Source organism: Anolis carolinensis, chromosome 1 (genome assembly GCF_035594765.1).
Source record: "Anolis carolinensis isolate JA03-04 chromosome 1, rAnoCar3.1.pri, whole genome shotgun sequence".
NCBI lineage: Eukaryota > Metazoa > Chordata > Lepidosauria > Squamata > Dactyloidae > Anolis > Anolis carolinensis.
The window spans coordinates 46,438,253-46,451,442 of record NC_085841.1 but is presented as its reverse complement, the minus strand read 5'-3'; the positions used below and the strand labels follow the sequence as shown (position 1 = coordinate 46,451,442).

At 40.5% G+C, this 13,190-nt stretch overlaps 2 protein-coding genes across 3 annotated transcripts in view; one reads left to right on the top strand and one right to left on the bottom strand.

The window, feature by feature from the left end:
* Window positions 1-13,190, bottom strand: part of btbd9 (BTB domain containing 9) — a 376,867-nt gene that overhangs the window by 193,566 nt on the left and 170,111 nt on the right. The window contains exon 2 of one of the 2 annotated variants that reach the window (XM_008125190.3): window positions 8,110-8,122. The gene's annotated coding sequence lies outside the window, so the exon portion shown is untranslated. Of the gene's footprint in view, window positions 1-7,736; window positions 8,090-8,109; window positions 8,123-13,190 lie in introns of those variants that run through there. The other variant, XM_003215917.4, reaches the window with a different exon arrangement.
* Window positions 7,463-13,190, top strand: part of glo1 (glyoxalase I) — a 29,195-nt gene continuing 23,467 nt past the window's right edge. Inside the window, exons 1-2 of the mRNA XM_008125183.3 lie at window positions 7,463-7,572; window positions 12,519-12,726. Coding sequence (XP_008123390.1) covers window positions 12,646-12,726 — 81 coding nt within the window. The 5' untranslated portion in view covers window positions 7,463-7,572; window positions 12,519-12,645. The remainder of the gene's footprint in view (window positions 7,573-12,518; window positions 12,727-13,190) is intronic.

Below are 13,190 nucleotides of genomic sequence, written 5' to 3'. Positions count from 1 at the left end.
AGAATGGCAATTATGGTCCTACTGAGTGCCGCTGGAAATACTCTTAAAGTTAGGATATTTGTATGTATGAGAATAAAGAGTATTTTGAATAACTTCATCATAAACTTTAAATGCTAAGAACTTGAAATTGGGCCCATAAGCTGGAATAGTGCTGGCAAAGTGATCACTATCTAATTAAGTTGTAGCTAAATTAAAATTTATTTATTTACAGTATTTATATTCCGCCCTTCTCACCCCGAAGGGGACTCAGGGCGGATCACATTACACATATAAGGCAAACATTCAATGCCTTAACAGAGAACAAAGACAAACACGGGCTCCGAGCTGTCCTCGAACTCATGACCTCTTGGTCAGAGTGATTTGTTGCAGCTGGGTGCAGCTGGTTGCTCAACAGCCTGCGCCACAGCCCGGGCCCAAGTGCTTCAAACCAGAGAGGTCATGATTCTTGACTGATAGCGCTAAACTGTAAAGCTGAACATCTATGCGAGAGGTGCAGCAAAATGGCCATGTTAACTTCTGTGACAGAATTGTATCTCCCCAGCCAAAATGAAATCTAAAATTACTGGAGTTTTTCCATGCTTGGTGCTATACAGATCATACAACCTAGGTTTTTCCTCAAAAGCAATTTAACTTTGTAGGAATTTAAATATTCTGCTCTCATTTTTCTATTTTTGGCCGTTTTCTTAAAATTGTAAATAGTCAAAGATGAAAATAAATGCATACAACAGACAAACATAGGTAAAACAATCCAACATCCAATGAAGCAAAGCAACAAACCAAAAGCCACCTTAAAAAGTAAAAGCTTTATGATGGCCCCAAGAGATATTAAAGATTTACCATGGCAGAGTGCTCTAACAAAAGAGTTCCCTTTCAACGGTTGAACCTTTGGGTCAGAGTATTGCTATGGACAATACTGTTTTTTATGTTTTACTATGCATTTGCCCATGTTGGAAGGGTTAACAGCTTTATGGTGAGATTTTAAAAGATAATAGTACGCAAAGTTTCTTGGATCTAAGACAATGTAATGTTGTCTCTTAAAACTGCCATCCTCAGTGGCTGGAAAAAACCAAAAAACTACGCATTTAACTCAATCTTCCCTTTGTGTTTATAAACAACCTGGGCTTCTCCACTCAGTTATGTATCTCATATGGATTTAAAACTACCTCTAAATTCTGCTGGTCTTTCATTGACTCACCAGAAGTTGACAAATTAATATTTATTGCACATGATTTCACAGTCATTGTATAATATGCTGTGTAATTCCACAACAAATTAAAATGTGATATAGTCAAAAGTATCAGGCGTTACCATTTGTCAGCTACTAATTGTACAGCTTTTCAAAACAGTCTTTATAATAACAGCATCAATTGTGAGGTGTTGTTAAGATTTTATTAAAGAGAAGGTGCCAAGTGCAGCAGAAGACACAGAAGCAGCAAAGTTCCTGTTCTAGTAACATGTAACCAATATCAGACACTTTCAATTGTTTGTGTGATGCTTAGGAAAAGCATGCTTGTGAGGATATAACAACTTTAGTTTTGTTTTGCCATTTACTGTTGAAATCTGGAGCACTTTCTGAAAGAGTTTCATATACTTGTGGTCTTAAAGATTTTAAGTATATATTGACTTTAATTTTTTAATTTGTTCCAATTTTTAATTTTAAAACACGCAATATTGGACCGGCATGACAGGTTGGTTCAATATTAGTAATGCGAGAGTTGGCATAATCTTTATCTTCATTAGCTATTATATTCCAAATTACTTAATATTTTGACACCTGTTTCATGATGTTAATGTGGAGAATCTCATTTCATCTTATATTAGAAAATACCAGCACTCATTTTAGAAGTCTTTCTGGAAGTCCATAGCGTTCTCTTGTTTGATTGAAGCTACACTTGAGTTAATTTTACCTATTTCTTTTTGACTGAGAAGTCATATAATTTGACATCCTATATCCAGAAGTGTGATGAAAATGCTTTGCTTTGAGGTAATGCAATTATCTGCCCTTTGTCATTCACTGTAATCTCCATTACAATGGAGGGAGAGAGATGGGCGCCTGTCAGTTCCCATGAAAAGAAGACACAATCATGCAATCATTCATTTTGATTCTTTTGGAAAGGGGGAAAATGCACTGCTCATTAGAAAAGATGATGGTTCAGCATCCATATTGGTTTTTAAGCGGAAAAGACTGTGCCTCTGCTTGGCAATGAACAAATATGCTATGTCTTGTGTTCCCATCTTTGAAATGCCTATGTTTTTATAAGTAGGTTAATAAATATTTTCCAAACTTTACATGATAAATCATGTCTCAAAATGTTTGTGTTTTCTTTCCAGTTTTCCTTTTTGTATTAATGCTCTGTTTGTGATATTTAGGATGTAACAGATGACTTGGAGTAAGTCAAACTGAATTTTTAAAATCTTTTTCTAAGTAGACATGGCATTAAGGAAGTTTAAGGAAATTGCTTTCTTCCAGAATGTCAATTCCTAGTTAGAATTTTGGATTCAATTTTGAGACACTTCCTACTGCTGTAAAAAGTTCACCTTCTGGACATCCAGGCATGTTTATGTTCCCCACAGATGGTTACTTGGTACACTCAATAATCAGAGCCGAATATACTGTTCTGCATGAAGGAGGAAGCAGCACTGCAGTTTTCTATTATATGTGTTTAATATGTAGAGAGCACATATATAATACTATCACATAATTGTTATTGCATAAAAACTTTATTTATAATTATAGTCTGTGCTACTCCAGAAGCTTGGGCCAGCTAATAATAATAAAATTATTATTATTATTATTATTATTATGTTTATGTTTATGTTTATGTTCATTTATACTCCCCACTTTTTCTCTTCACAAGAAGACTCAATGAAACAAAGCTTCTTTTTCCTCAGAGAAACCATGTAAAATTTAATCAGATTCACAGGACTTTGAGTGCCCATTTCTGTAAATTCTAAAGTGAGAATATATAGATTCAGATTTCTCAAATTTTAATAAGAAATAACTTACTGACAGTAAGAGCACTTTGACAGTGGAATACGCTATGATGAAATGTGGTGAAGTCTCAGTCTGGAAGTTTTTAAACAGAAGCTAGATGATCAACTGTCGGGAGTACTTTAATTGTGTTTTCCTGCATAGCAAGGGGTTTCACCTTTGTGGGATGGGATGGCTTTTGTAGTCTCTTCCAATTCTAACATTCTATGAAATATTGAAGGTGCTCAGGATTCTCTCTCTGACCATTTTGCCTTATTGGCCTTATTTGTTTCATAGTGCCAAACATACAGTGCAAATCCTTTGTTAGCATGTTTCCAGAATCTGAAGTGTTTCTGGATGAAAGTGTAATAAGAAAGAGACTGTGGCCTAAATCATATTGTTATGGTCACCATAAGTCAGAAACAACTTGAATGCATGCAACAACTAAACAAACCTACCCTTGACACAGAGAGGAATGTCCACAAAGTTCTTTTCATGAACGCTACAACAGTGAGAAGAAATTTATTATGTAAACTGCTGTGGAAGTTTTTCAGAGACATCATTTAAATCAGTGGTTTTCCAATGTTGCCCCTCCTGGTGTTTTGGATTTCAGTTCCCAATAGCCCTAGTTAACAGTCAGGAATTCTGAAGTCCAAAACACCTACATTTACTACTTTAAATCATAAAATGAAAGCGATGAAAGGGACCCCATATGCCAAAGTAGTTCATGTGCCATAAAGCTCTATCGATGTGTGAGGAAAACTGCCTTCTTCAATACTAGAAGCAAAAAGATTGTATGAAAAGACCAAACTTTTGGTCTGTGGTGTGTATATACCATACTTGCTCATGTCTAACACACACTTTTGGCTAAATTATATCGCTAAAATTGAGGTGTGCATTATATTCAATGGTGCATTTGAATCTCATAGCTAAACCTGCCTGCGATGTTGAGCAAGAGATTCCAACTGGGGACAGAGGAGGAAGAGGCAGCGGTGGCCATGAAAAGGCTGGTGGGAAGGCACAGCTACTGACAAGTCTTTGTGCAGATGCTGACTTTCCACCAGGCCTGACAGAGCAGCATGCCTTCCCATCAGGTTTTTTGCAGCCTCTACCCCCCGCGTTATATTCGATAGCAAATCCCTTTTTTGTAATGCACATCTTCAAAACTGAAGTGCACATTATATTTGATGTCACATTGTTCTCAAGTAAATAAGCTAAAAAGGGAGACTATGCACATCTACCTAAAAGGGATGAAAATTTGAAGTCTGGTGAAATGCAAGCCACCCAGGAGAATAGTTATGGCAACCATTTATTTTGCTTTATTTTTTTCCCAGGGTACTTTTTCCATTTCAAAAATACTGTTTTCTCATTCATATACTGCTACTTTGCGCATCCTTGTGTTTTTTTAAACAAAGAAAGCAAATGCTTTTAAAGCCTGTATTAATAGAAGTATAGTTTTCAAGTTGAGAGAACAGTCCCACTATATTCTATGCTACTCAGACCTCATCTGAAACACTATGTTCAGTTCTGGGTGCCACATTTTCAAAAGGATATAGGCAAACTAAAGCATGTTCACAGGAAGGGAATAATTATGTATGGGGAACAAAACCAAGAAATCCAAGGAAAAGGTGAAGGAGCTAGCTTGGTAATGAAAAGAATGAGGGATGATACGACTTTATTGTTATTATTACTAACATTGAAGCTGGGTGGCCATCTGCCAGGGGTGCTTTGCTTGTGCTTTTAGTGGACAAAGGCAGAAGGGGGTTGGACTACAGGGCCCAACCCTCTTTATTATTTTCATGATGATGATGATTATTATTATTATTATTGTTATTATTAACATTGAGGCTGTTTTTGTTCCCGTTTGTTTTTTTTAACTTCAAAATAAGATGTGTGTAGTATGCATAGGAATTTGTTCACAGTTGTTTTTTTAAAAAAAAAAACATATCATCCGGCCCTCCAATGGTCTGAGGGACTGTGAACTGGCCCCCTGTTTAAAAAGTTTGGGGACCCTGCTTTAGCTGGAGATCCTGCAGGATTCCATGACCAACAAGGGCCATTTCAACTCCATGACTCTATACCAAAATACATCACCATGTCTGCTTTATTTGCCTGATTCTGAAGTTTTAGACTGCTTATTAAGACCTTCCTGCTTCCACCCACAATTGCTCTGCTCTTTGCCCCACCAGCCCAATGGCAAGCTGCCTCTGTGCCATTTCTATGTACCATACAGCACCCAGTTCTTAATGTACCAAGAACTAATGTTTGTATAAACTCTGAAAAATCACTGAACAGCCTAAAAGGCTAGTCTGCTAATGTTGGTATGCCCTGAATAATGATGAAATCAAAGGTATTCTAAAGCAATGGTTCTCAAACTTTTGGGGTCATGCAATCCTTCAGAAAATATTTATTTTCTGGAGAACTCTTAACTACATACATTCCTGATTTGTTGAATCAAAATATATTTTGGATCATTTTATACTCCAATGCCCAGGAGGGAACAAGCTTGTTTTCTGCTGCCCTGGAAACTAGAATGCAGAATAATGGCTAAAAACTACAGGAAAGCAGATTCCACCTGAACATTAGGAAGAACTTCCTAACTGTGAGAGCTGTTTTGCAGTGTGGTGGAGGCTCCTTCTTTGGAGACTTTTAAACAGAGGCTTCTTGGCATGGAGTTGGACTGGATGGCCCACAAGGCCTCTTCTAACTCTATAATTCGAATTCAAACATGTCTCCCAGTTTCCTATATAACATTTAATTTTAGTATAATTTACTCTGATATTTTATTGATATCCCAAATGTCTTTTAAAAAACTTTGTAAGAAAGTAAAAATTCAAAAAGAAATGTGGAACCAATGTGAAAAATCAATTACTGTATATACTCGAGTATAAGCCTAGTTTTTCAGCCCTTTTTTAGGGCTGAAAAAGCTCCCTTCGGCTTATACTCGAGTGAGGGTCCTGGCCAGCTTCTATTCAGGTCGGCTTATACTTGAGTATATAGGTATTCAGAGTTGGGACAGTCTTATCTTATTAAAGTCTTATCTTACATTACAGTTTTATATAAATATTCAAAAACATTTAACCTACTCATGCCTCAAATAATGCAATTTTATTAATATCTATTTTTATTTTTGAATTTGACCTGTAGCTGCTGCATTTCCCACTCTCATCTTAAACTTGAGTCAATAAGTTTTCCCAGTTTTTGTGGTAAAATTAGGTGCCTCGGCTTATATTTGGGCCGGCTTATACTCGAGTATATACGGTACATATTAATCACTCATGTTGTAAAAAGTTGAAATGAGCAGCCAGTAACTGCAGACCTAATAGCAACAGCTACAACTGTTATGGAGAATGTAAAACTAGTGTACTTTGTCTGGAGTGATTTTATTTTTAAATGCATTTTAAATTTGATTGTAAGGTTTTTCATGGAACCTCCTCATGATGCTTTTTGTGGAACCCTAAGCTTTTGTGGAACACAGGTCCCTTTCACACAGCTGAATGAAATCTCACATTTTCTGCTTTGAACTGGAATATATGGCAGTGTGGACTCAGATAACACAGTTTAAAGCAAATATTATGGAATTTGGGTTGCTGTGGGTTTTCTGGGCTATATGGCCATGTTCCAAAAGCATTCTCTCCTGAAGTTTCACCCACATCTATGACTATCCTAAGAGGTAGTGAGGTCTGTTGGAAACTAGGCAGTGGGGTTTATATATCTGTGGAAAGTCCAGAGTGGAAGAAAGAACTCTTATCTGTTTGAGGCAAGTTTGAATGGTGCCATTGGCAATCTTGATTAGCACTGAATTGCCTTGCAGCTTCAAAGTCTGGCTGCTTCCTGCCTGGGGGAATCCTTTGTTGGGAGGTGTTAGCTGGCCCAGATTGCTTCATGTCTGGAATTTCCCTGTCTTTTGAGTGTTGCTCTTTATTTACTGTCCAGATTTTAGAGTTTTTTTTAAAACTGGTACTCCAGGCAGGGAGCAGTCAGACTTTGAAGCTGCAAAGCCATTTAATGCTAATCAAGGTGGCCAATTGCTACATTAACACTTGCCTTAAACAGTCAAGAGTTCTTTCTCCCACCCTAGACTTTCCACAGATATATAAACCCCATTGCCTAGTTTCCAACAGACCTCACAACCTCTGAGGATGCCTGTCATAGATGTGGGCGAAATGTCAGGAGAGAATGCTTCTGGAACATGGCTATACAGCCCGGAAAACTCACAGCAACCCAATGATTCTAGCCATGAAAGCCTTCGACAACACATTGTGGGATTTTCTGCTTTAATATTCTGGGTTATATGGCTGCATGGAAGGCTCCCAGTCTGGGAACTGCTGCTCAAAAGCACCTGGATGCCTCAGCTGGATTCCCAATACAAGCACCTGCTTTGCACAGGTGTCAGAGATGCCTTGTGGGTGTGGGAATCTATCAGTTCTTCCTTTTAACTTTAAAAAATGCCCACACACATCGATCTTGCACTTTGACAGGAAGGCATCGAATCCAAGCTCTCTCTAAATGTCAGAATGGTAGCCAATGCCATATCGACATAGAAAGTAGGCTTTTCAAGAAGAAAATTCTTAAGAGCGAGGTCAGGAGGGTGCTGCAAGGTATTTAGTCATGCTAACAGTTTTAGGGAAATTTTATTGATTAATTTTACTTTGATATTTGTATGTTGTGGATTTTAAACAGTACTTTAAAAAAAATGATGTGAGCTGCTTTGCATCTCGATCTAGAGATAATAGCGGGATAAAAATAAATAGTAATACTGTACCAGCCGTGGCTCAATGCTATGGAATTCTGAAACGTGCAGTTCTGTTTATCCTTTTTTTATCAGAGGAACTCCAAATCCCAGCATTCCCTAGCACGGAGCAATGGCCGCTCAAAGGGCTGTCACAGGGCTGCCTGTCACCCTGCAGTGTGGATTAATGAAAGGCGGGCGCCGGCCTTCCTAGAGCCAAATGGCGCCCTTTGCCTTCTTTGCCTCTACAGGAGCCCGACGAAGCGCAAGTCCACACCGCTGCTCAGACGCCCCATTCTTGGGCCGGAAGGGTCAGGGGTGGGCGCCGAAGGGGAGGAAAAACTGTCCGCGGCTTCCTCCTCCTCGCTCCCTCCTTCCTTCCGCTCCCTCCTTCCCTCAGACTTACCGGCCGGAACGCTTTCTCGGCCGCCGGCTGCGCCGTTCACGCGTCGCCTTGCGCGCTGACGTCACTTAGCAACGGCGCCCCAGCTGGCCTACGCGCTGACGTCCAAAGTGACGTCAGAGGGCTGGCTGAAAAAAGGAGGATTCATAATTCCGTAGAGTTATGAAACCGTTAGAGTGCTGCTCTTCACTCTTTTACGACTGAAAGGCGCAGAAGAAAAAGGAGGCGTCACTTCAGTACAAAGCTTGGGGACTTTTTACTTTATAATATTTTTTATTTATCAATCATCTGGGCTATTTTATATTAATCATCTCGCTTATTTGTTTTATATTGTGATTTGTTTTTTTCATTTTATTATTTGGATAATTTGTTTTTACAATTGTACAGTTTTTTTATTAAGTCTTTTTTTAAAAAAAAAAAACGAAATCATCGCAAGTTTTCGAAAAACTCGAAAGTCCTTTTTAAAAAAATAAATAAATAAAAGGTATCTATGGGAAATCTTTAAAAAATATCAAATTATTTAAAAATTCCATTATCCTAAAATCAAAGGGTTGCTGTGAGTTTTCCGGGCTGTATGGCCATGTTCCGGAAGCATTCTCTCCTGACGTTTCGCCCACATCTATGACAGGCATCTTCAGAGGTGTGAGGACTGTTGGAAACTAGGCAATTGGGGTTTGTATATCTGTGGAAAATCCAGTGTGGGAGAAAGAACTCTTGTCTGTTGGAAGGATCACCTTGATTAGCATTTGAAGCCTTGCAGCTTCAAAGCCTGGCTGCTTCCTGCCTGGAGGAATCCTTTGTTGGGAGGTAATTAGCAGGATTGTTTCCTGTCTGGAATTTCCCTGTTTTTGAGTGTTGTTTTTCATTTACTGTCCTGATTTTAGGGTTTTTAAAATACTGGTGGCCAGATTGTTTCATGTCTGGAATTCCCGTTATTGAGTGTTGTTCAAAAATAGGGGGTGCTTTGAATGTAATTTTCCTTCTTCTTGGGAGGGAGTTGGACTGGATGGCCCATAAGGCCACTTCCTACTCTATGATTCTATGATTTTGTTCATTTATATGGTTTCCTCCATTCTGTTGAAATCATCCATATGCTTCTTAAGGATTTCAATGCCTTCTCTGTGTAGTCGGGCATGGTGGTTGTTAGAGTGGTACAGCATTTGTGTGCTCTCAAATAATATGCTGTGTCAGGGTTGGTTCATCAAATGCTCTGCTATGGCTACACAAACCTACATTAAAAACTCCCACCATCATACAAGTCAAAAAAAGAAGCACATTTAAAGCCCTGGCAGACCATGCAAAAAGAATCTGTGAACCTCGCCTAGAATCATAGAATCATAGAATCATAGAATAGTAGAGTTGGAAGAGACCACATGGGCCATCTAGTCCAACCCCCTGCCAAGAAGCAGGAAATCGCATTCAAAGCACCTCCGACAGATGGCCATCCAGCCTCTGCTTAAAAGCCTCCAAGGAAGGAGCCTCCACCACGGCCCCGGGGAGAGAGTTCCACTGTCGAACAGCCCTCACAGTGAGGAAGTTCTTCCTGATGTTCAGGTGGAATCTCCTTTCCTGTAGTTTGAAGCCATTGTTCCGTGTCCTAGTCTGCAGGGCAGCAGAAAACAAGCTTGCTCCCTCCTCCCTATGACTTCCCCTCACATATTTGTACATGGCTATCATGTCTCCTCTCAGCCTTCTCTTCTGCAGGCTAAACATGCCCAGCTCTTTAAGCCGCTCCTCATAGGGCTTGTTCTCCAGACCCTTAATCATTTTAGTCGCCCTCCTCTGGACGCTTTCCAGCTTGTCAACATCTCCCTTCAACTGTGGTGCCCAAAATTGGACACAGTATTCCAGGTGTGGTCTGACCAAGGCAGAATAGAGGGGGAGCATAACTTCCCTGGATCTAGACGCTATTCCCCTCTTGATGCAGGCCAGAATCCCGTTGGCTTTTTTAGCAGGCGCATCACATTGTTGGCTCATGTTTAACTTGTTGTCCACGAGAACTCCAAGGTCTTTTTCGCACACACTGCTGTCAAGCCAGGCGTCCCCCATTCTGTATCTTTGATTTCCATTTTTTCTGCCGAAGTGAAGTATCTTGCATTTGTCCCTGTTGAACTTCATTTTGTTAGTTTTGGCCCATCTCTCTAGTCTGTCAAGATCGTTTTGAATTCTGCTCCTGTCTTCTGGAGTGTTGGCTATCCCTCCCAGTTTTGTGTCGTCTGCAAACTTGATGATCGTGCCTTCTAACCCTTCGTCTAAGTCGTTAATAAAGATGTTGAACAGAACCGGGCCCAGGACGGAGCCCTGCGGCACTCCACTTGTCACTTCTTTCCATGATGAAGACGACGCATTGGTGAGCACCCTTTGGGTTCGTTCGCTTAGCCAATTACAGATCCACCTAACCGTAGTTTTGTCTAGCCCACATTTTACTAGTTTGTTTGCCAGAAGGTCGTGGGGGACTTTGTCGAAGGCCTTACTGAAATCCAGGTACGCTACATCCACAGCATTCCCTGTATCGACCCAACTCGTAACTCTATCGAAAAAAGAGATCAGATTTGTCTGGCATGACTTGTTTTTGGTAAATCCGTGTTGACTATTAGCAATGACCGCATTTGTTTCTAAGTGTTCGCAGACCACTTCCTTAATGATCTTTTCCAGAATTTTGCCTGGTATTGATGTGAGGCTGACCGGACGGTAATTGTTTGGGTCGTTCTTTTTTCCCTTCTTGAAGATAGGGACCACATTCGCCCTCCTCCAATCTGCTGGGACTTCTCCCGTTCTCCAAGAACTCTCGAAGAACTCTCGCCTCCTCCAAAGTGAACTGAACCACCTAAACTGGGCTCTACATGCCAATGGATACTCCACCACGAACATCAGAAGAGCTGCAAGACCAAGAACAAGCCATGAGAGTCAAGACAAAGATCCACCCAGAGGAAAAGTGTTCTTTCCATACATCAAGGGAACCACTGACCACATAGGGAAGCTGATGAAGAAACACAACCTACAAACTATCTACAGACCCACTAACAAATGCTATGTTCAGCAAACAAAAGGGATCCTCTCACCTCTGCAGGAGTCTACCCTATACCATGCAGCTGTGGACAAGTCTACATAGGGACCACCAAATGCAGCAGCGCCCAAACACAAATCAAGGAACATGAAAGGCACTGCAGACTAACCCAACTTGAGAAGTCAGCCATAGCAGAGCACGTGATGACACAGCACATTATTTGAGAACGCAGAAATACTGGACCACTCTAACAACCACTATATCAGACTACACTGATTATTAATTCAGGTTCATTGGTTGTTGGTTTGATGGTTGCTCTTATACTCTGTTATAATGTTGTTTTATTCTGTTTTATACTGTTGTTTATATATTTTAGTATGTTATATTTTAACTATGTTGATCAGGCTCACCCCCATGTAAGCAACCCTGAGTCCCTCTGGGGAGATGGAGGCAGGGCACAAAAATGAAGTTATTATTATTATTATTATTATTATTACTACTACTACTACGACTACTACTACACAGAAGCCATTGAAATCCACAAGCATGTGGACAAGTTCAACGGAAAAGAGGAAACCATGAAAATGAACAAAATCTGGCTACCAGTATTTAAAAAAAACTCTAAAATTAGGAGAGTAAATAAAGAACAATACTGTATTCTGAAAACAGGGGAATTCCAGGCATGAATCAATCAGGGCCAGCTAACACCTCCCAATAAAGGATTCCCCTGGGCAGGAAGTAGTCAGGCTTTGAAGCTGCAAGGACATTCAATGCTAATCAAGGTGATTCAATTGCAACATTCACACTTGCCTCAAACAAACAAGATTTCTTTCTCTCAACCTGGACAGATATATAACAGTGAAGACCTGGCTATGCGAACAAGCGTTCAAAGAATAAGTTTTGTTGGCTTCGAATACTTTTTTCCCCCAAGTATTTTGTATTTTAAATCTGTTTTTAATTGCTTATGTTTTATTCTTTTGTATTGTTGTATATTGGCATCGAATTCTGCCAGTTTTGTAAGCCGCCCTGAGTCCCTTCGGGTGAGAAGGGCGGGATAGAAATGATGGAAATAAATAAATATATAAACCCCGCTTTCCTAGTTTCCAACAAACCTCACAATCTCTGAGGATGCCTGCCATAGATGTGGGTGAAACGTCAGGAGTAAATGCTTCTCAAACATGGCCATACAGCCTGGAAAACACATAGCAACCCAATAAAATCAAACTCCTGTTTCTTTAAAAACGGGTTATCCCTAGGATCCTTTTAAAAAATCAAAGGCCTATTTTTATATTTAAAAAAGGATATCTTTAAGAATATAAGAAGTCTTCAATAAAAGCAAATCCCTATGCTAGAAAAAGTAGGAACCCAGTTTTGAATCTAAGGGAAGAGGCCCTTCCTTCTCTAGGAGAGGCGTGGCCTGAAGAAGGCTGACCTCATTTGCATGCCTCGCCGCTATTGGACAGGACGCGTTCCATTTCGCCACTACAAGGCGCCTCGCTCTTTCGGGAGAAGGAAGGATTCCGTGGGCCACCATGTCCGAGCAAGCTGAGCTCAGCGGTCTCACGGATGAAGAGGCCTACAGCGCCTGCTCGGACCCCCATCCCAGCACCAAGGTAAAGGCAGAAGAGAGAACGTCTGGCCCTGGGGGCGAGGGGGAGGGAGAGGTTACTATTCGCCAAATCCGAAACGGGGCGTTTATTTCAAACCACCGAGCTGGGTGTTACCTTTCACCCCAAAATTGGAGCGCCTGAACTTTAAAAGCGGTGACTTGGAGGATCAGATTTCCGCCAGGCCTGGGAGTTCATCTACAGCAGGGGTCCTCAAACTTTTTAAATTGAGGGCCGATTCACAGTCCCCCCAAACTGTTGGGGGGCGGGGGGGCCCAAACAAGAGTCCAAAACTAGGATTGTTGTTGTTGTGTGCCTTCTAGTCGTTTCAGACTTAGGTCAACCCTAAGTCTAAAGTTTAGGACAGAGGCCAGGTCAATGACCCTGGAGGGCCTTAGTTTGGTGACTCCTGATGTAGATGATCTCATAAGACCATAGGTAAGCAAAGAGGCCTCCAAAGACCATCGAGA